Source organism: Eublepharis macularius, chromosome 3 (assembly GCF_028583425.1).
Source record: "Eublepharis macularius isolate TG4126 chromosome 3, MPM_Emac_v1.0, whole genome shotgun sequence".
In the NCBI taxonomy this organism is placed as follows: domain Eukaryota; kingdom Metazoa; phylum Chordata; class Lepidosauria; order Squamata; family Eublepharidae; genus Eublepharis; species Eublepharis macularius.
The window spans coordinates 47,022,378-47,046,783 of NC_072792.1; the positions used below are offsets into that span (position 1 = coordinate 47,022,378).

A 24,406-nucleotide genomic window follows, 5' to 3' on the forward strand; every position below is an offset into this window, starting at 1 on the left:
CAGTTTAAGTAACTCTACACCTAGAAAAACACATGCTGTAATCAGGAGGTTTATTTTTAAGGCTGAGCAAATGAGCGTGTTTTTCTTTGATTTTTGTCCTACTGTCACTCATCACTCTCTGGGTGTGGTGGGCAAATAAACAAGAGATAAGAGAGACACTGATTTCTTCTGGAGACAGAAGCCTGAAGAACAAGAAATTGTAGAGTTCAGCACACCATGGAAAGCCTCTGCCTACTTGATTTCTAAACTAAACTGTATTTGTATTTGCCTACCCTGCAGGTAACTTAGCAATGCTCTGATGTGAACCATATACCAAATGACAACATCCAAACAGCTTCCTCTCATTTTGCTCCTTGATTAGAATCTTATTTTGTTTGGGGAAACGAGGCATTCCCAAAGGATGCTGAGCGTTGCGGTTTCAGGTTTCCATCATGATCTCTGATTCTCTGGCAACATTCATACAGGAGAAATTTAAGTAGTACACTGCTATTTCATCTGTATTTCCTCACAATTACTGTGAGGTAGGGTTGTCAACTTTTAACTACTTGATTAAGATATAGATACATTTGTGTCATATAAATACCAAGTAGTTCAAATCCCTTGAAGAGGCAGTTTTGTAAGGTGGATTGCAAATTAAGCAAAACTAGCACTCATTGCTAGAATGAAAGGCCATCTTTAATATTTTCTATACTGCATTTGGGAATATGAAATGTTCCTTATTACAGTAATACAAAAATTGCTTTACAAATCAAGCAACTTCGAAGTTCATCAGTAACTTGGAAGAGAAGGTCCAAATTCAAAAAGACTGACAGAGTATTTCCTGCTTCAGTTCCCTGTTACAGTTATTGTTAAAAAGGAAAACAAGGCAGTTTTAACAAATCATACTTTACTTTTTAGGCCGCACGCTTGAAATTACTGCAGAGTTTACAAACACTGCCATCCCTCTGTTGCACATAACCCAGCACTCAAACCAAACTTTGGAGATGCAGATTAAATGCAGCCCTCCACAAGGCAGCAATACCTACACTGCCATTGAGGTTGCTGCCTGGGGGGGGGGGGGGTGGCATTTAATCAGAGAGACAGTCACAGGCACCTAGCTGATAAGCCAAGTAAAACCACTTATGACAAGAGAAGGCTAAACTGGTCTTGCAGACCTGAGCAAATCATTCTTACCCAGCCTTACATGAAACACAAATGTCTGTTTTGTGATGAAGAGAAAAATATTGATGTAGTATTTTATGCTTATAGTAGCACCCCTCCCACACACACACTTTTTGATGACCTTCCATTTTAAGAAAATAAATTGAAGACAAATAGCATTTTGTAGATTGATACATATATTGGTAGTAAATGAGAACTCTTCTTGGTCATGTGAAAAATGCACAACAGGCTAATCTTCCGTCAGACCTCTCTGCAACTTAGCAGCAGCACCAAGCAACTAGGTAGGGAGCTGAATTCACGCCTCGGATTTGCAGAGATTGTTTACCATAAGTTGCAGCCTCATGTCACAATCAACTTTTGGACTCTTGTGAAACCCAAATTTACAACACGACAACTCCCAACAGAGTGTATCAAGCAGCTCATATGTAAACCAGTTAACACTATGCTGCTAAGGTTTTCAAAGTTAATCTGTAATGTGTATCAAGTACATTATAATTGTTAGAATAAGAAGTGTTTGGGCAACAGTGATCAATTATTAGCATCAAAAGTGCAACACTTCAAGGATAAGCATTTATATACCACTGAACAAGAACAGTTTCACCTTCCCCCCACCACTATAGCCATTGTTGACCTTTCTTGCTGTAAAGTCCACCTTTAAAAAAAAGTTAGTACTGATAGATTTGTGGACAAACATCAAGGTAGAGGAACACTCTTCTGGTAGTGCTATAGCATATTTCACAGCTCCATTCTAACTGGATAGAAGGATGCAAGATGTCTAAGAGCTAGCATACTGACATCTAGTGGAGAAATAAAAGCTAGGCAACATTTGAAGATCTCAAACATAGTTCTCAAATTTCTTACTAGGCAGAATTTTTTACTTTTTAATATTGTTTTGAAGCTGATTTTTATTCTGTCTGACTTCACACTCTGTTGGCTATCTGGCAACTCACCTGGAAGGCTCTCACAACCCACTATTGCAGTAACTTTTTAACTTATCAGACTCAGCCTGTATAAAGGGGCCTCTTTTGCCTTGTTTCTCTAGGATTACCAGATAAAAAGGGCAGGGCTCTCACAATATTAACAGTTGACTACAACAAGGAATTTTAGGAGACAGAGCTTTCCATGCCGGGGTGAGAAATATCTACTTGCTAAAATCATACCTCTGCCACACAGCTTTTTTAAATTAAGAAAATGGTAGTGCTCCTTATGTGACCCACATAAGAATAGGGTATAACTCATTTTTTGAAGGCTAAATTACTATTAGTATCTAACCCACCAGTTGGAAGTCACTCAGCACTCAGACAGTGGGCACAAATCAACCCAGATGTAAGCATTCGGTGGAAGAGTTATGCATATACTTATCTCTCCTACTAGGGATATTTAATGTACTTATTGAGCCTTCAATTTTGGAGAAATTATATCCATAGTGTTCTTAATATATGCAGTCATTGACCAAGAAAAACTCAAGACCTCTCCAGTTGTTCCTACATGAAAACTATTAACATTAGAGGTGTCATACGATTTCACTGAGGAAGAACAAACCACTCTCTCTTAGGATAATGCTGGACTGAGAAAAATCAGACTTTAAAAATGGGTTTGCCTGATCTCTTCATAAGCCTAAAATCCTGGCAAAAAGCTGAAGAGATGTATCAGTTAAACATTTCATTGCATGATCTATACAGCTGCTTAACTTGTATAAAAATACCACATAGCACACATTTTATTTAGAGATTTAATTTATATACCACAAATACTGCTTTTAATATAAGTACAATATAATACAGTTGTAATTATGTAACTGCTGGTGTTCACCCTGGGTTATGAACTGAACGGCATGCTGTGCTGTCAAAACTTTACTAAAATGGCCTCTAGTTAAACTTCTTCAAAGTATAAAATCATGCAAAATCTACATCCTATATGATACAACCAGTACAATAATTGAAGCCAATATCCTACAAACAGCCTGGGCTATCTTCTGACTTTCTTCTTGCAGAGTCCATGAGTCAGCCATCATTTTCTTTGATGCAGAAGTAGTGATTTCGATTCTGTCAGTGGCATCCCACCACGATTATTGAACAGTGTGCACAGTTATTGGCCAAAATGTCTTCATTACCTTATGCAGTTCATACTGCAATCTTAAGTCCACTGAGGAGAGGCTATGGTTAGGATGCTTTACGCTTTCCTCCTGTGACTACTGGTCGTGCATATTCCACAAAGTCATCTATTAGAACTGGCCATGCTCCTAAAGAAGGGTCAAACAGTTTTGAATTAAATGTTTATTAAAGCAGAAGATTTTATCTTTAACACATTCATCTTATTCACAGCTTGACGCATATTATCCTGCGGGATATCTGAAAGTGTGTGCACTCTTTTAGGACAAAGCTAAGCCTGTATGGCCAGATGTTAATAGTAAACTAGACTGCACTGACCTGCCTTTTAAAGCCAAACATCATTTGTATTTTATAGCAAAACCTTATCTAAAAAGTAGACATTTTAAAATTTAAAAAGAGTAATTATTTCTAGGGATAAACAATTTTCTTTTGATTTTTGTTTACTCAGGTTCATCCAAAGGGCTGACAGGGTGGTTTGTTAATGGACAACCCAACTTCAGCCACTGCATTTAATTTTAAAAATTCACATCAGTTACCTTCTTCATCGTAGTTTGACATATCATCTGCAATCATATTTCCAAAATCTAAAAGAAGATTCCAAGTATCTTTAGGGATTGATCTTTTATGATGTTCCTGTGCAACAATAAAAACAAGAGGATACCCATGGTTTTCAGATTTTGCAGCAAGTTCTGTAAAAACTGGACAGAAGAACTGAGCAAAGTGATTAGACTGGCAAAGGGCTGGATCCAAGATCTGTTTTAGTCAGTGAAAGGTAGTGATTGTCACTGATTTCCCCATCTCATTGGGAGGTTCCCAATTTGACCCATTACTTCTCTTGAAGATCCTCTGCCCCTTGGCGGCAGCACTTCAGGAAGGTTCAGTGGGCTAAAGCAGAAGGTAGGAAAGATCCATTCCATCGACAGAAGTGCCTTCTATCATGATACACAACCCAAGGTTTTTATTGTAAACGTTTAAAGTCTTGATTTTAAATGCCTTTATGAAATCATTAATATTGGCATATAACCACCCACACAGATCTACTTACCAATAAAAATTTATTCCAAAGATCTAGAAATTTAAATCTTCCTGATAAGACTAAATTCCAATATGCAATTGCCATTTCTAGATCTGAAAGAAATAAATATACCATGTAAAGAGAGAAATCTTTTCAGACACGTGTTTATATAAAATAGGGTTATTATGACAGCCAATATATGATGGAAGGAAGCCCAGAAAAAATGTATCTATTGATATCTGTTTAATGCTCCTCCATAATACATGCTTACAAAAGTGACGTATTTTAAGACTGCTAATTTTGTCATTCCAATATAATCTAGCCTGAGTGGTGGTTCAGGTTATTTCACATATAATGGATTTTTTTCTATTTTAAAGTATACACCTTTTGCATTTACTTTCTTCCTTTGTATAATTAAGATATGTCAAGTAGTAACAATCATGGCATTAAAACATAGTAGCATGTGGAGCAGCTCCACTCACAGAAGAATTCGCCTTCTATCAGTCAAAGGACATCTCTGGATCTAGAACAACAATATGCTTAAAGATTCCCCAACAATTCTCAAAGAAGGAGGGGAGATGGCTCCAACACTTCAAATTACTGATGTCCAGCAACTAGTCAGACTAGTACAAGTTTCAAAATGTGTCTCAACCCCAGCCATTTGAAATTAGCATACTGTACCAATATACAGGACCAAGAGATGAGTCTTGCTCAAACATTAAACTATTTCAGATAACATAAATTAAGATTTAAAACCAACACTTCTTCATTTATAATTTCTTGCAGGCCAATTCTACACATTTTTACTCAAGCATATGCTGCACTGAACTCAGTATCCCCAAGATTAGAACTAAATTTATCTTAGAATTTACAAGAACCAGGTTTATCAGAGATCAGCACCTACTTGAGGCACACGTTATGCTCATCAAGCTTTAGCTGAACTGTGCCGTAAACATTTTCAAATCTGTACAGAAACGGAATTGCCATACCAGTAACTTAACATTATAAGAGCGACAAACATTTATTTTTATTTATTTTTCAAAATTTATATTCTACCTGTCTGCCCTCACTTATGCTGTGGCAATATTTAAATGGAACACTATAGTTGATGCCGATAGACAGAGCATGGTATACTATAATGGTACCACTAATATGCATCCTCATGAATTTACCAGTTGGTAATTTCCATGATAAACACCGCAGGGAATTCAACATAGCTGTTTCGGTGAGCCACAAAGAGTAACCCTTTAGGGCTGAAGACAGTATTTCCAAAATCTTTCGTACCTGCTTCAAAAGCTTTTCTATGGTGTTTGGATTTGGAGTTTTTCTAGTCCTACTTTTACAAGGTATTTTTTGTTTGAACAAAACAAACATAATGCCTCCAAAGACAGGTAAAATGTCCACAATAGCACAAAATGTGTAGGATGTATATCTAATACAAAGGGCACTGGGAGTCGCAAAGATATTGCAATAAATACAGAACAACCAATAGACATAGCACTATATTTTTTTATATGGCTCTTACTGATAAAAACTAGCAGCACACTCAATGTTTGTACAAGAATGAATACAAAGCTATGTTGAAAGTGCTGACATTAAGAAGCTGTAGTCCTGCCATACATTGAGTAATCTGCCCCTTTAATCAATTTTTTATAAATGTCTTTCACTGTATGAATTGGAATGGCCAAAACAACTGCATGGTTACTACTCCACATGGAGTAAAACCACGCGGAACCAGACTTCACCATCCTTCTGCAAACTATGCAGAAGGATGCCTCACTCGAAATCCACAAGAGCGCAATAAAAAAATCAGACTGGCAAAAATCCATCTAGCAAGTAACCAGAAAGAAGTGGTTCCTCATATGTAGCTGTTTCAGTTATGCAGTCAGATTTACCACACTATCACTTGTTCATTGCAAGGAAGAGCTGCAGCTGTCAAACTGGCCAAAGCTGATGAAAAATGCCACATGCAACAGAGCTGATCTGCACCTCCATCAGTAGATCCAGATTTAGTAAATTCACAAGTTGCAAACCTGTTCATTAGAGAGGGAATGCAACCCCGTTTACCACAGGAAGAGCGCACAAATCCTGATTACCAACCATCAATAGCACCTCAGTCTTCCCTGTACTGAGATTCAGTAATGGGCACATTGTTGCCTGCAAAGATTCAGGACATCTCAAAGAAACAGAGCTGGAAGGTACCCCAGGGGGTAATCTAATACAGCCCCCTGCACAATGCAGGAAATTCACAGCTATATTCCCCCCCCCTCCCTCGGTGAACTGTGCTCTATGCCCAAAGGAAGGCAAAACCCCCCCAGGATCCCTGGCCAATCTGTCCTGGAGGAAAATTCCTTCCTGAGGTGGCAACTGGCATTACCCTGGATATATAAGAAAGAGCCACAAGAGCCAAACACTGGCTCCTATCCCATGTTTCTCCACAAATGCAGAAATAGATTTGGATGCTATCTACTTATTGATGACACTTCAGTCCAAATCTCCAGATGACCTCTAGCAGCAATTCCAGGTAGATATTAAACTTGGGGACAGAAAAAGAACCTTCATAGGACCAGTATTTCAACTATCACAGAGCCAAACAAGTGTACCTGAGCACCATCTTCTGGAACTGATCAACCAAGCAGGATTGACACCACTGGAGTGTGCAGTCCCCAACTCTGCCAACCAGTCCTGAAGGACATTATGGATAACAGTACCAAAAGCTGTTGAGGTCTGGATCTCATGCACCACCCATAGCTCCACTCTGGAAAAGATGGACCAAGATAGTCCCAATCTCAAACCCAGATCTTAAATCAGGCCTCAATAATGAAAATTACCTCATAAATAACCCTGCAGAAGTTCCTAGCCTAAATGTATTTTTTTACTAGCCTGCTACTGTCAGTCACTTGTGAACTAAGGGGCAGTGGGACTGATTTTGTAAAAGTTTCCCTGCCTGCTCATCTGGAAGCTATTCCTACTACAGACAACCATTTACAATACAGATCTATGGTATTCTGCCCTATCTGCTTCTCATCATTTCCAATATATATGTGTGCAGCCAGTATGTGATTTTCAATAAATGACTGCAAACAGTTCCTTCTGGAGACAGCAATCATTATCTTGTTAGTCCCTTCAAATGACATTTGTCACCACTGTGTCTGACCTTCCACGACAAGGCTGGCTCTCCGTCTGAGTTGTACATTAATTTAAGAACAGGAGCTGGGTTTTGAAATATAGCGGACTCTTGTCATCGCTATTGATTTTTATACCATACATGTATAAGTATGCCGAACAATGACAAAACTTAACAACAGACTGATTTTATTTATTTATACTCCATTTTCCTCCTCTGTGGGGACCCAAAGTGACTTACAATGTTCTCTCCTCCATTTTACCCTCAAAACAAAAGAGATATTCAACATGATGGGTTTCATTGCCATATTCCCCAGAATTTTTCCTATTGGATTTTTGGCCCAACTCTGTGGAATACCAGATCTCTTGTCTCGATATTAGTTGCCTCTGCTCGTCTGGTCATTGCTGGGAATTGGAAATCCCTCAAAGGCCCATTGCTAAAAAAATGGTATCAGAAAATATGGGAGCAATATTTGATGGGTAGGATTATGCATAATCCATTTTTTGGGAACTTGCATATGACAGTCCCTTTATTTGAATACGATGAAATCTGGAAACCAATTTTAGATGTTTTAAATGCCAAAGAAGTAATTCCCCCAATGCAACAAAAGTTTAAATGCTCATTTATTGTAATTCTTGGGTTTTTAACAATTTGCCAAGAGTGGTTTTGATAATGTCTTTTATGGCTTAGTTTTAATCCCTTTCTTGTTTGTACAGTACGGTTTTATCATTTTTTGTATTAAATTTGGATTTAAAAAAAAAACACTGTGAGGTTGGTTAGGTTGAGAGTGGGTGACTGACCCAGGATCACCCAGGAAGCTTCTGTGGCGGAGTGGGTATTCCTAGTCTGACATGCTAACCACTACAAGATACTGGCTTTACACACTATGCTGGCTCTTCATCTTTATCTATGTGTGGTCACAACAGATAGCAAATGTTTGATGTATCTAGATGCAAGAGTTGTAGCAATGACTTGTATCTTTTATCAAACAAGCAATCTCTGTTTAAATACTTAGCACAGCTGAAATACAACACAATCCCTTTAGTAGATCATCCTAATCAATTAACAAGGCATCTCTATATGGGAAGTAGCAACTGTGCACGGGTAGATTCGGTATTCCCGCTTCGGGTTTACCCAAAGCGGGAAACCGATTCAGAATACCCCCAAATCCAGGTTTGGGAATCGCTTCGGTATGCTCTGTGAAGATTCAGAGCATACTGAAGCGAGGGGGGGGGGGACTCCCCACCACCACCACCCATCGTCCCTGGGGCAACACTTCCACCCCCTCGGGGAGACCCCTCCACCCCCACCCAACCCTGGGGAGATCCCTCCAACTCCCACCCACTTACCTGGGTTATCAGCTGGGTGGTGGCGGTGGCAGCAGCACAAGGATGTGTGGCCTGGAGCCAGCCAGCTCCTCTGCCACCGCGCCACCGCCCGAGCCTGCGGGGTGATGGGGAAGGCTGGAGCCGCCTCCTCCAGCCCTTCCTGCCCCTCAAATGGCTGCGGCGTGCTGGAGCTGCGGCGGCCATTTGAGGGGCAGGAAGTGCTTTCTCCGCCTCCTCCAGCCCTTCCTGCCCCTCAAATGGCCGCCACGGCGCCGGCACACTGCGGCCATTTGAGGGGCAGGAAAGGCCGGAGGCAGCGGCAGAGGAGCTGGCCTGGAGCCACCGCACAAGCCCTGAAGCCCTTTAAACAAGCCCCGAAGCTTTCCGAATGCTTCGGAAAGCTTTGCTTCGGGGAATACTGAAGCATTCCGAAGCAACTCGAAGTGCACAGCCCTACTCTTAAGCTTTCTTTTGGAAGAATATTATAGTTAATATACAATTCAATACTTAAATCTTCTAGAATACCTATTACATTCTTAATGAAAAACTGCATCTCCTCTCTTTTTTGAAACAAACTCTTCTTACTGACATGTTAGCTTCTTGAACGTTTTGTCCTTCATGTACCCCACTGACACATACTATACTCTACTGTTTTTTCTCTGCAAGTGGTGTGTGTGTGTGTGTTTGTGTGTGTGTGTGTGTGTGTGAGAGAGCGAGAGAGAGAGAGAGAGAGAGACCTAAACTGCTGAATCTGCTTCACCTATTCTGATCCAACCACCTCTTGTTATAATATTATTATTTTTGGTAGTACAAAAGTGGAAAAACTTGTATTAGCTTCTTCAAAAGGTGTCAGGTTATTTTGCAATTTTCACACATTTTAAATTCCTCTTAAATTCTGGTTTAATTAACTATGTGCCTGATTCATTAATATTTTTTACTTAATGGTTATAAAAACAAATGAACTACCATTGCCCTAGTTCTAAGATTAACTAATGAAGCCACTTCTGCCTTTTTTCATTTTCAATCGTTTTTTAAAATCAAATATAATACTTCATGTAAACTAATAACCATGAAAAAATAGACAAGGTAGCCAAATAAGCAACATTAATAAGAGTCTATGGCAACTTGAATGCTAAGGGTTAGGTTCCATGACTCCTTTCCACTGAGAGCTAAAACACACGAGACAAATTACATGAGGATGCTCAAGTGAAGGGAGATGCAATGTTAGCCAGGAAGCCGAGTTCTAAAAGATAGATTGAAAGGCGTTGTCAATTCCCCCTCTCTACAGAGCTACAGAGATTGCTCCTCAAAGAGAATGTTTATTTCATCTTTGCCTCCCAGAAGGAGAGGTGAACTGAAAGAAAATTTAAAATCTAAATGTGCTTTCCCCTATTGGGCATGTGTAGGAGCATACATCCAGAAGAATTCTAAAATGTATCATCTGCTGGATTGCTGACCAATGGCTAACTAGGTCATCATATGAATGACTGTGTGAAAAAGCTCTTAAAAGTGTCCATACGTTGTTGAAAAATGTAGTTCTGAGGTGATTTACCACATAACAGCATTTAACACAAAGGCAATGTATTTGTCATGTTTCACATCTCCTATTTGCATTAATTCATCTGAACAGAGTCTACTAAATATTTGTTTAAACTGATGTATTTCCACATTATATAAAAATCTGACAGACAGAAATTTACTAACTTCACATATTGTACTTGCTTTCATGTAATTTAAAGTAAAAAAAATCCCCCCAAACAGCATTCCCTTCTATGCCAAAAGGAATTTTTAATTACAACTGAAAAAATACATTATTTGGGAAGCACATTCTCAAAATTTAGTCAGACATAAAAACTGAACGTTATTTACATATGAAACCTCAACACTGAACTAGCTTGACCTCTTACACTATAACTGAGAAAGGGCCTTGAACAAATTATCTAACCAATGCAGAACAAGCCTGAAGATTTCAACAAGAACTGGAAAAAAGCTTTCACAAATCTCTGTGAGATTAACAACTGTTTAAGCATGGTGTTTGGGTGAGTTATTTAGGGACCTGTATGCCCATTATAAAGTATGACACCCAAACAGGCTCCTATTAACAAACCACATTCCACTAAATGGAAGCAGACTTATGTAAGTAGACCTCTTTGCAGGTTGTGGATCCTGTGCACACAAAAGGGAGCTGCCCAAGATAAACTAAAAGCCTGCATGTGTGATCTTGGGGGTAGGGACCTGTCTTTTGCCTATATATCCTGATGACGCTATACAAACAAATTTAACATCCACAGCAGTATGTACTGGTTTGGGTCCATGTCTCATCCTGCCAACAGATGAGCAGTCAGTTATCCCATTTCTAAACAGACGTTTTGGTAGCTGGCAGGATGAACTTGAACTCCTCTAAAACAAGTAACTGGATCAATGGATTTAGAGATTTGTGGATCAAGGTATTTTTAAAGATTTTATGTAAAATATAAATTTGGAAACTTTTATAAACTTTTATATTTTTACATATTGCATTTTCAGGACCAACAAAGGATTTTGAGGTATTACTGAACTTTTAATGAATTTATTTGGTTATAATGGCCATATTTTACAATCTAGACAGAATGCCTCAAGCTAAAAGAACATGCCAGATCAAACTTTCAATTTGTCCATGATAAATGTAGTGAAGAAGCTTACTGAAAGAACCCTAACTGAATACAGTATTTCACCATACTTTGTAGACTTACCTAAACCTTTTTGTCCAGGATTCTTAGCAAAGTTAAACGTAAATTGATAAAAATCTTTAAATTTCATTGGGTCCTTTAATTCTTGTTCCAGTCTTGGCAAAAGAGCTTTTAACTTGTCTGTAGTATCACACCTGATGAAATGATGATGTTATTTCAATAAGTCATTATCAAAAAGAGACAAGAACATTTGTAAAAAATAAACAACTTTACAATTATTCGTTGGGTATTGATTTTGATTAAATTTGTAAAATTTATAACCTAATACATTAGTTAATAAAACTTTTCCTGGTAGCAGGGGTGAGCAGCAACTACGCCAAATACAAGGCAGCTATACCCGAGACCTGGCCAGGAACAGCAACCTGTTCCACTGTAGCTGGTTGCTGTTAGCCAAAAGACTCAGCCTAATGGTGAAAAAATGCAGCAGTGTCAGCCAAGCCTCAGGCATGGCCACTGCCCTCTCACAGCTGCTGGGAAGAGCAGACAGCAATTCTCTAGCATGCTGGTTAACTTATTTCACCAGTTAACAGATTGCTGGTTAACAAAGCTTTTACTCATTTAAAAAGCGTGCTGATCTATTTCAGTGCAGGGGTTAAACAGATGGAAAAAACACATGGGTTTGAGCACATATCTAGCTGAAAAGACAAAACAAACCAACAAAAAGGAACCTATGCTCCATTATGGATTTATATTGGACAGTAAGGAATGGAACAGCAAAATCACCAGGGAGGAAATATACTTGTCAATTTAACCTATACGCTCATTTTACTTTCCCATTCAGTGTAACTGAGGGTAAAAATTCCTCAAAAATTGTCAGTGCATCTACTGCAATTTACAAACAATTAAGAGATGTGGCATGAAACACCACTGAACAACAGAACCTCAATAAGTCTGAAGATGGAATTGTAGAAGACTGCAAAGTTTTAATAATTTTTGCTACTTCTTGGGGTTAATTTTATTCCCTCCTTAAGGCTATGACTATAAACACAGGTTATTCTAAAGTTCATCATCCTATTCCTATGGCCAGGATCTAAAGAATTAAACAATTATTTCATTTACTTTCTTCAATCATTATTCTACTTTCAGGACATAAAACAGCCCTTCCCCATGTAGCTAAAATCAATAAAATGAAAACTTCAAGTTGCCACCACAATACAATTTTAAACCATTTTAAAACTGTGAAAAAATGTATATTACCCCAGTAAATGCAGGTGCTGAGGTATGAAAAAACCGTATGTCCCTTACAGATGCTCACCTCCTCCATGCTAGTGTTAGGAGACTATAGGGCAAATATAACATTCCCAGACCCATGTTAATGTGTATGAATGCCTATAAATCAAATAACAAAACAATGGCTTCAATCCTAAAAACATTTCCCTGTGAGTAAGCCTCATTGAATAAAATGAGACTTACGTCCAAGTAGACCTGCTGAGGATTGCTCCCACAATATATCAAAATGAAACCCACCACTTCATGTGAGGAAGCAGTGACATGGATTTTGCATTCTGCACCTGAATTAACTGTCTAGACGCTCAACAGAATTGGTTCAGGTTGTTTCTTCGTTCCGGGCAGTGTCTTTGTAGAGCCCCTGATGTTGCCCAACTGAGGCATAAAGGGCCTGTTGCACATAATTTGACTTGGTGTGTGTGTGTAAAAAAGTGGGCTCTGATACCTGCTCTCCTCATACTGATCTATAGTGGCAGCTATGCAGGGCACTAATTTCATACAAGCACAGATCATCTGCAAACCTTCATAGCAAAAACCCTGCAAAACTATGTACAGGCTCTATTCCCCTTTCTTGTTCACACTGTGATGGACTGGAGGCGAGGGACTTTATATGAAAACAACTGAGCACCAATAAAACATTCCAGAAAACATAGGCTATCACTTGCAATTTTGTTTTTACTTTACATTCTGAAACTTCAAATACGATTTTAATGAAGTTCGATGCTATCATGAGCAGGAAGTCAAAGGTACAGGTAACCGTGACAAGATTTACTTTTAAGGTAAAATGCTCACAATTCTCTGGAGTGCATAGAGGCAATGTTTGTGTTTCAAACATAAGATGAAAAAAGGAAATATTCATGCTATTAAATTGCAAGTCAGGCAATTCCCAGAACAGGCTGCCTTTAACTTCACCGTCTTCATCTTCTGTGGATTAAGTCAGATAAATTAGATTTCAAGTGAAACAAGAACAGAAAAAGTGACCTAGCTGCTTGGAAAGATACTCCAAAAGACACACACGTGGGTTGAATCAAAATTAACCGGCCAAGTGCAGTGACTGAGGAAAACAGATCAGACTAACTATGAAAAGCTTCAACTCCAAAACATTTATGGACATCTTACGGAGTCTTTTGGACAGCTAAGAGTGTTTTTATAGATTTTATTGAGACAGATCTCACAGTTATCAAGGCAAGCCACTGTTTACTTTAAAAAGTGGCTTACCTTGTAGGCTGAAGGCACTGTGGCAGTAAATGCTACGAAGAAATCTTTGGATTTCTTTATATATAAATGATTTCTTTTATCACAGTTCAGGTCATATGAATATAAGTTAAGGACGGAAATACAAATTAAATAAGCAAGAACTTTGATCTACAAAGACAGACCTTTCTACTAAGAAAGGCAGCCATACTCACCCCAATTCTGTCATGCCATCTACAAATTCTTTCTTACTGAATTCACACTGAGTGGCTGCCCTGAATTTCCACGCTATGACCAAAACGCTGATGCTGGCAGGGTCCAAGCTCAAATCGTCACAAAATTGTTGAATACCATCAATGCCAATTTTATTTTCATCCTGTGGGTCTGCATTTGAAAAAGAACAAAATAAAATGTTATGATTTACATTAAGAATTTGCAGACCATATATCAATGTTCATTATCACAAATCATATCCAAAATCTGTTCTTCAGTTACAAAGTAAACTTAAAAAAAAATTAAACTCTTTTCCTTGAAAAAAGCTTTCAAATCTTACTGCATGACTTATGCCTATATAAATAAAGTCCTCAATAGGTCACCTGATGAATATGCATATATATGAAAGGCCTTTTCTTTGTAAATTATAGTGATTTTCAACAATAACAGGAAAACATATTTTAAAACAACACTGTGTAACATAAGACTAGTATGCTAACTATGCCTCCCTTCTTATTTGTATCCCCTGGAAAATTGTTTGGGGGCCTTTTCCATCTCTTTATAGGCCTCCCCAGCCCCCTCAAAGGGGAGTGAGATGGGAGAATGCCTACATCACAAAATGTGTGGTTCTTTTGTTCTTTGTATACAGAAGAACATAGTGGCAGTATTTTTCCCAGCCTGATGCAGCCAAACAGCAGCTACTGCATAACTGCCTGTATCTGTATATGAACTGCTCAGAAACCAAATGCCTTGTGTGGTGTTATCACTAAACTCAGTGAGACAGAGATAAGTGTGAGGGGGTGGAGAGGACAGGAACAGACCAGAAAAGAGACAGAAGAAAATAAGGGAAGACTGCAAATGTGAGGGTGTAGAAAAGAAAGTGTACACGAAGTTATGTAGAAGGAAAGGGTTGCAGAGAGCATTGTGGGAGAAGAAATAATGATAACTAAGAGGTGAATCGCAGAGATACTGCTGGAGAAAGAGAATAAAGGATCTAGAGACCAGTCTGAAAAAGAAGACAGACTATGCAATAAAGTGTGTGAGTGTGTGTGGAGAATGAGGATTAACAGAGGGAAGCCCATACTGGGGCAGAGAGAATTACATGAGGCAAACAGATTTTGAATGAAGTTAACAGAGAGTGGATTAAAAAGAAAACACTGTTATCTGCAGGTATGTCTGGTTATGGCCCACTTGATTTAGTGAAACATGCCCATCAGAATAATCTCAGCTATGGATTCAACCTTCCTCAAGCCCAAGGAGCCTTCTTCTAGAGGAATCACTTAAACCATAAGAAAGCTCCATAGGCTGGAGGAAGGCTTCAAACTCTGCTCACTGAAGTGGAAGGATAGGGTAGGAGCCACATCAGCACACTTAATATTAAATCTAATTGTCAAATTCCAACAGGAAAGCAGCACAATGTAAACATCCTTAGATAAATTAGGAATTTCTACATATTCAGGGAATTTTCCAAGTATGCAGAAAATTTGTTAATTTCGTAAATTAACAAAAAGGGAAAGACCTGCCCCCATCCCCGCAAGAGACCTGAATACACTCCAAGAGTCATGGAATGTTGTGAGCAATTACTAATCAGTTAAAGAAGAAAAAGGAAAGGGGGAGAGGAGAAACTAGCCTGTTTAAGCCCATGAGAGCAAGCACAATCCTGGAGGGAGGGATTTGGGAGCAGGTGTTTCCCCTTTCTGTGATATATTGCAGCTTCTTGTTTATAAATTTACTACTAATAAAACACGCCAAGGTATCTAAACAGTAACATTCAAAAAAGAAATTCAACAGGATCTAGGGTTGAGTCATTTGTAATCCAATCTCACTGCTTAGGTATTAGTGACAAAAAGCAAAAACAAAATCTAATGTAAGAGTTTTTTCAGGCAAGTATGTCAGCTCAAGAGGCTTAGGAAAGGGAATTTATGGACCAACTTTTACTCAAATTAATCCAGTGGCAAAATTTCCAGTTTTATTAGGTTTACATCTATAAAAGTTACCATCCAAAAAAAACAAATTTAATGCAAGACTCCAGACAGGCTGTTTTCAGTGCCTAATATATTTATTCAGTAAACACTATTAGATCTTAAAACAGCATATTACTACCAACTTCCTTAGGGAAATGTCAGGCTGAACGTTTTATATGGCAAAAAACTAACAGAAGCTACAAAATTCAACTTAATGAATTTATTCCACGTACCACAACTTAAGTTATAGTATCAACAAGCTTATTATGTCCCATGATCTTCTTAAGAATTCAGTTACAAAATTTGAAGTAATATTCCCCAAATGGTATAGAGAACCTGCAAATGTTAATGTTACAGCTAAGCACCATACTGACATTTAAAATAAACTTTTGTTTGTTGTATTTCACATTGTTCTGTTAAGTAGTATTTCACCACCATTAGCTATTTATGTTCTCCATAACCATAATAAAAATAAACTATTTCCTCTATCCGATGAGCATGAGCATACCAGGAATCTAGGGGACATCTAGCATATGCCTAACAAGCAATAAGACATAAGGCTACATCTTTTCACAATTATCCATAAATGTATTTAGAGAGATTGGCAGAACAGACAACTGTTGTAAGAGGTTATTAGATAATCATGTACACGGGAAGAAAAGATTTTCTGATTTTAATAATATGGATTAATCTGCCCTTCATCCCTTTCCCCAACATCCTGCTGTGGGAGCTGTCATGCATATGAGAAATTCTGATCTCTCTTAAACTATAGAATAATTGCTTACCTTACAGTTACTAAAATATTAATAAAGAGAAACCTGTTACCACATGTTTTCTATTAGAGCAGTCAGATTATTTTTTTAAAAATTTTTTTATTAGGTGAGAATATTAATACATACAACTTTCAAATAACATCTCAATACCATTTCCCCCCCCTTTCCCTCGCCCCCCCCCTTTTTCAGGACTTCCAACAGCTTTCCAACCCTATATCTTAATCTATTCCTAATCTATCCCCTTTTTCTGTAACTCATTATATCATGTTTACATTCTGCTTTGTTAAACTAAGCCCTATCTGTTAGCTTCAAATCTATTATTATTAACTTAAAATCTATTATCTATTACTATCTATAGAGCAGTCAGATGATTAAAGTATTTTATTAATACTTTTCTTTCTTATGAAATATTAGCAAAGTTTTCGTATTTCCAAAACATCAATAGATGTCTTTTTGAGATGCAGAAGGGTAAGATAATGTACATCTTACTATCACTCAATGTTATAAGGGAATATTAATCTTTAACATATATTTTTCTTTCCTATTATGATCGATTAATTGATTGATTTGACTTTTAATCCGCTGTCCCCGCAAACGGGCTCAGAGCAATAACAATATATTAAAAGGTGCATTAAAATTTACATTAAAATCATAAATAACATACAGTCCCATCATAAAAACTCAGATGATGGTCCCAATTTACCCCACACCAAATAAACAGATCTATGGGCGGGAGATGGAGAGAGCAGCAGCAGCAGTCTCACTGACGGAAGCTGGACAGAGAGTTCCACTACCCTTCCCTCCCAACAGGAGACTGGCAGGAAGGCTCATTCATAACCTAGCCTCAACCATATGCCTGGTGGAACATCTCTCTCTTTCAGGTCAGAGGAAAAGATAGCATATTTTGTTGGGCCCGGGTTTCTGCAGACAGAGAGTTCCACCAGGTTGGGGCCAGGACTGAAAAGGCCCTGGCTCTGGTCCAGGCCAGGTGAGCCTCCCTGGGGCCAGGGACCACCAGCAGATTTTTACCAGCTGATCAAAGCACTCTCCAGGGCACATACGGTGAGAGGTGGTCCCATAGATATGCTGGTCCCAGTCCACTAAGGGCTCTGTAGGTTAAAACCAAGACCTTGAATCTGATCTGGGACTCCTCGGGGAGCCAGTGCAGCCGTTTTAGTACAGGAGTTACATGCGCCCTGTACGGAGTATCCATAAGGACGCGTGCAGCTGCATCCTGGACCCACTGTAAGTTCTGGACAAGACCAAAGGGAAGCCCTGCATAGAGCGAGTTGCAGTAGTCTAGTCTGGAAGTGACCATTGCTTGGATCACTGTTTTTAGGTCATGGGTTGAACGGTAAGGGGCAAGCTGCCTGGCCTTTCGCAGATGGAAAAAGGCAGACCTGGAAATCACTGTGATCTGAGCTTCCATTGATAAGGATCCAGTATCACCCCCAGACTCCTAACTGCCGGAGCAGGCATAAGAGGCGCCCCATTGAGAATCAGGCGCCAGATCCCTGAACCCAACAATCCATGACTCAGATACAGGACCTCCGTCTTTGTGGGATTCAATTTCAGTTTTATAGAAGACACCAGAAGAAAAACAGCTTACTATAATATTGTACCCCAACTAACAAGGATCCACCAATACTGCGACCATAAATTTAACCAGACAGTCAGTGTGGTATAGTGGTTAGACTAGGATCTGGGAGACCTGGGTTTGAATTCACCCTCTGCCACAGAAGCTTGCTGGGTGACCTTGGGCCAGTCACCCACACTCAGCTTAACCTGCTTCACAGTGTTGTCGTGAGGGTAAAATAGAAGAAAGGAGAATGATGTAAGCTGTACTGAGCCCCACTGGAGAGAAAGGTGGGGTATAAATGAAGTAAATAATAAATAAATAAAACTATGGCAAACAAGAGTTTGTCTAGTACACTCTACTACATTAGTAAGAAGTTTTCAAAAAGCTGTCAGCAGCACATGGAAGCACAGGGAAGCCGGTCAGTATTTTGTGCTAGAAAACAACATAACTGTAAACGGCTGGAGGCAGGTGAGCTGTTACAAATTTACACATAACCTGTCTGCCACTCTTCCCCAGTACGCAGCAGGGAAAAGAAAGCAAGAAACCAAGTCCCACTGGCAAACAAACCAATCATTTGTTGGTCAGCTAAAACTGTATTGAATTGATTCAACAATTTAAAAGCGGTTGCCCTTGGGCTGATGCCTCTAGAAAAAGTTTTGGACTCCACTATTATCAATAACAAGACTCTGTGCTATTTACTTATCAATAACAATTTACTTATTTCACTCCTAAGTAAATTTACAAATGTCAATGGATGCTGATTTGCAAGTAGAGAAGCAATGCAGAAAACCTAAGTAAATGTGCTGAGGAGTATAACTAAAGAGAAAAATAACTAGATATATGGAAACAGTTTTACGAAAGGATGTTTATAAGTCAAATCTTTTGTATTTAGTCTGAAGCAGCAACTTCAGGGCTGAAAGGTCCCACAATTTTGGAATCTCTCTATCTCTGTATCTACACACACTGTATTGCAAAGCTATACTCAAACATATGAATGTGAAATGTACTCCTACTCCTACATAAAATACAACAGGAGATTTAAGAGCAGGACCAAATATCAATCAATTGCACCTTCTCACTTCACTATTTAACTGTTGTGTCTCTAGAATGCAGAAGCCCAAGAATTGCAAAGATCATAAAAAAATCTGGAAAATGGCAAAGATGGATACCCACTATATAAGCAATGAATAAAATAGAATCCAGAGGAGAAGATTTCCTTATTAAAAATGAGAAAGATACAATGACAGTGAAAATCTTGTAGATTTGGAATTTTAGAGAATGATGACTGGCATTAACAAAGAAATAAAACTACTAAGATGTGAATAATGTTAGCAAACAGATTAACAATGACATGAGGAAGCAAACAGGTGCCCTGCATTGTTTAACTTTTCTAAACAATGCATGTATATGGTTCTAACCAATGCACATATAGGGTTCTGGATTATATCCAATGACACAGCCATGAGCAAAAAGCTTGTGCAACAGGATTTTCCTTTCTCTTTTGGCCACTGTAGCCCTCCCACCCATGCTACTAGTATTAGGGATCTCTTAGAACAATGCTGGGCACAATGTCAGGGTCTGCAGTGAGAGGGAGAAATTGATGGAGATACTCACCCCTATTCTACAGTGGAAATGTCTTTCCAACAGCAGAACAGAGTTACTGGATAGAAACCTCCATGTTTGTGATCAAGGTGTAAGACTGGAAGATCAACTCACTTTTCAAGTTAGCATCAGTTTCAAAATACTGACATCATTTAACTTTAACTTCTGAGATACAGAATAAAAATCCCAGCAAAGTACATATTTAAATAAAAGTAGTTTAAATTACTAGTGAAAAAGCTGCAAGTTTAATTGGGACAAATGAAGCACATTCTCCACTGCTTCTGTATATACCAAGCATTTACAAGAAGTTCAGATAGTTGCGTAAAAGAACTATTTGACCTTAAAGTGGATTTAACCCTCTATTTATTTTAAATATATATTATACCTTAATATCCTGATCTTAGAAGACTCAGTAGCACATTAAAAGAAAACTTATTTCTGGAAGAAGAATCACTGTTGCTGGATTGGGGTATTTGGTTGCTGCATGGGGGGAGAACCTTGCATCCAGCACCTGGGATAAAGCATCGGTTAAGTGGGCAAGACCCTCGTGCTCAGCAGCACATATCAATATAGAATAACTTATGAGCTGGAGATGAAATCTTCTGTGAGAGGAAAGCATGTATATGCAAACACTTATATGCATTTATATTTCAGTTATATTACTAGTTTTTCATGTCCTTCATGCCAATTTTCCTCTTAATTTTAAAAGCTCCACATGTAATTTTTCCCTTCATCAATGATTTATTAGCGACCTCAAGCTACAATAATTGTTACTGTACAGTATGAGCACAAATATGGAACGAGGGATTGTGTTTTACCATAATTCCATATTTCTATGCTTGAATCAGTTCTTGAAATTGAGAATTTTTTTAAACTTCATATTCCCATGAAAGAATTGGTACAACTTTTCAAGATTAGAACTTGAAAAGCAGATACACAGAGCAGACTTTAGACTCAGGCCTTGATACAACTAAGGATATCCGCAACTAGAAACAGGATTTCTGCTGGACCAAGCACCACAAACATAAATGAGATGTACATCCAATTGCACAGGTGAGAGTATACACTACATATCTGCACTGCACAGGTTTCAGTTACACTTGCACTAGAGTACATATTAGTATCTCAGTGTAGGTGCTAAGTATATTTGGATGTTTATCCAAGTTCACATTCCACTGAAAGCAATGTGGTGGGGAGACACAGTACCAATATTCGGATGCTCATCTGATTTATGCCCACAGTTCATGGTACAGCAAAAGAGCTGGTCGCGGAGTAGTATCGAGTTTAACAGTTAAATTTTAAAATCCCCAATACTGGTTTTATTTGCAAAGAATCAAATACTGTAATATACATATATTATAGACAGCATGTTTCACACATACAAATAGTTAAGTAGTTAAGAGTTTCTCTTTAATACCAGTGTATATGCTGCTGATTATATTGCTTTAAAATTAAAAATAAATCACTTCACATATAGAATATTGTAAGATATAACAGAAAAATACTTCAGCTTCACATCTGAGAGGATTCATTTGCAATAGAAATATATAGCCGGATCATTAAAACAGAATATTATGTTTATGTTTATACCCTGGGACTTGAATGCTTACTTAGAAGTAACTTCCACAGGGTTCCACAGGGACTTGTTTCCCAGTAAGTGTGCGCAGGATTGAAACCTTTTCTGTGATGTTCTAAGCTAAAGTAGAAATCAAGTTCAAAAGAAAAAGTGAAAAAACAAACCTTACCTTTGTACCTGTTATACAATTGTTCTAATTTCTTTCTGTCTATTGAATTTTTCATGGATTCTTTGTAGTACAAGTCTGGGTTCTGGAAGTAGTTGTCTGTTGCCACTTCTAGTTTCCACTCATTCTGCATTAAGCAGTATATAGCAGTCCTTTCACCAGCCTGGGTAAATGCCATAAACTGGCGGACCTTGTCCTTCTGAGACGATTTAAGTTTATGCTTTGGGATGCAAAAGAAGCAGGAGAGCCGATGAAGCTAATCCAGAAGTTTGTTTCAGAATTCTACTATAATTGCCTATCTTTAAGAAGGATTTAGTTCTTCTGTTTAGTGACAAATTTCACTTTAGAATAACATAAAAAAAACCTTTGTTCTTCTGTAGCGACAGTACTTTCTTTTGAAAACTGAAATGACAGCATCTATATGTACATTTTAAATTTAAAAATGTATAAGAACAATACATTTCGGTCTTAAGCTTTATACCCTTAATTGTACCATTGGCTTCCAACATTTGAATACCTAAATTCTTCACATACTTTTAATTAAAGTTACAGAACTTTATTCAAAGAAAAAAGTCTGTAATAAACAAATGAAACTGTGATAAAAATAAATCTCTGCTCTTAAAAAACACAGTATGTTCAAAAGGTCTGAAAATATTTACACAGAATATAAGTGAGAATGCAGCAGAGGGCATTTTCAGAAGTAGGCACTTAATTCGCCTGTGGTTACAAAATAAAAAATGAAAATTAAGATAGTCACTTTAAATGTGCATTCCATTTGCTTAAATATTTTAATTATATTTCTGTACTACCCACATGACCCTGAAATATCTTGTGGTGATTTTTACTTTGATATGTGATTTAGGGACATCGCTCATAAGGGAGTTTCCTAAACAAAAGTCACCTTAGTGTAAGAAATTGCATGAATCTGCTACAAAGCTTGTCACACATGATTAATTAACTACATATGAGACTGTAATATTTCCCAACTGGGCCATCTTTATGAACTGGCCCAAGCAGCTACTTTGCTGAAGAAGAAATTCTAGCAAAATGTTTCCATCTTTACCACCTACAAAAATGCTTTACAGTTAGGCTTGATTTCTTGATGGTCTTTGATGATTTTCATTCATAATTCACTTTCCAGGGACAAGGCTTTCAAGATATTAATGCTTCTACAGGCAAGTAGCATATATATTTTCCCCATCATCAATAGTTTATTACTGAATGGCATCGGGAATCTGGGCAGAAAAGCAAGTTCTTTCAACTTCCAATTTTACACTGCCACTTAAATGCTGCTTCCTCTCAGAGAAACTGCTCATTTCAGCTTAGCAAGAGAACAACGATGTGTGTGCATTTGTGCGTGTCTGTGTGGGCAGATAGTCACACAGTATCAACAGGGAACCAGAAAAGGAGTGTGGAAGGTATTTGGCCTCAACCACACAGACTTGTACAGTGTAAAAGAAAAAGCCTCGCTGCACAAACACACACACCTGCAGCTCAGATGCAGTTATAAATCAAACTTTCCCCAGTTCTCCACAGGACAGCTTAGGGCTTCTTAAGAAAAGGCTGGCCAAAAATAAAATAGACAAACATATATAATGTTAAGATTTTGGCCTAAATCTGTAAAAAGCAGGAGTGTAGCGAGAGCCAACAACCGTGTGGCAGGGGAAGAGAGGTCAGGCTCCAGCAACCTGCCAGCTTCTCCCCTGCCCAAAAAAGGGAAAGGTACGTGTTGGTGCTGAGAGTCAGCTCCGTCCTAGTAGTGCCACCACTAAGAGCCTCGGCTGTAGCTGGTGCGTGTGCCCAAAATACCAATAGGGACTGACGGACAATCTCCCGCCTGCCCTGTAGGTCTGTGTCCGCCTCAGGTCCACCGGTCTCTCCTTCAGGGGAGGAAAGCGGAGGAAGACTTGGGGGGGGGGGCGAGAAGGAAGGAGAGGAATAAAATCTTTAAGCCCTTTTTTCCCGCCAGCGCGGGATGTTTTCGTTGGCCGTCCCCCCTCATGACCTTCCCTGACCCACCGAAGGCGGGCGGCGGGGACTGGAACCGGGAACAAGAGAGAGAAAGGAGGGACGGTGCTCTGCACTTCGCTCTGAGGCGGAGGCTGTCCCGGTCTCCCCCCCATCCCTCAGGAGGAGCCTTCTTCGCTTCCTATCTTCCAGCCCACGGAGGAGGGAGGGGGTATCACAACCGGGGCAGTTGCTCTCCTCCCCCTCCCCCAAACCTACCATTTTATCAGCGGCGCTTTCACCCAACTTCGCTATCCAGCGCCAGCGCTGCCGCCGCCGCCACGGCGTCCTCTTGCGCATGCGCGTACCGGGCTCCTTCGCTTGTCCGGCCACCCCCACCCTATCCAGTCCCCTCAACTGCTTGCCGTCCTCTGGCTCTAAGGTCAAGACATCTCGTACTTCACTCTTTTCTTTTATGCCGCTTCACTTAGGTAAAGTTTTTAAGTTTTATTTTATTGTACCGCCACTACGACGTAGAGGTAGCAGCGCGCCGGGAACTCAACAAGGCCCGACGAAATCTGAAAGTATGAACTACATTGCCCATAGTGCAGTCCGCCGCAAACGAAAGGGCACGGGTTTGTTCCTCCTAGCCTTCCCACAATGCACAGCAGTCGCCCACAGAGAATCCAGTCCC

General features: G+C 39.0%; 2 protein-coding genes across 2 annotated transcripts in view; one reads left to right on the top strand and one right to left on the bottom strand.

The window, feature by feature from the left end:
* Positions 1 to 12: 12 nt before the first annotated feature.
* On the bottom strand, positions 13 to 24,117 carry DCUN1D2 (defective in cullin neddylation 1 domain containing 2). The gene is made up of 7 exons (XM_054975016.1): positions 23,992 to 24,117; positions 21,769 to 21,985; positions 14,108 to 14,276; positions 11,475 to 11,605; positions 4,318 to 4,400; positions 3,809 to 3,905; positions 13 to 3,403 (listed from the first exon to the last, which is right to left on the bottom strand). The coding sequence occupies exons 1-7, from the start codon at positions 24,070 to 24,072 to the stop codon at positions 3,324 to 3,326; spliced, it is 858 nt and encodes a 285-aa protein (XP_054830991.1). The 5' UTR covers positions 24,073 to 24,117; the 3' UTR covers positions 13 to 3,323.
* Positions 24,115 to 24,406, top strand: part of TMCO3 (transmembrane and coiled-coil domains 3) — a 28,659-nt gene continuing 28,367 nt past the window's right edge. The window contains exon 1 of the mRNA XM_054975013.1: positions 24,115 to 24,203. The gene's annotated coding sequence lies outside the window, so the exon portion shown is untranslated. The remainder of the gene's footprint in view (positions 24,204 to 24,406) is intronic.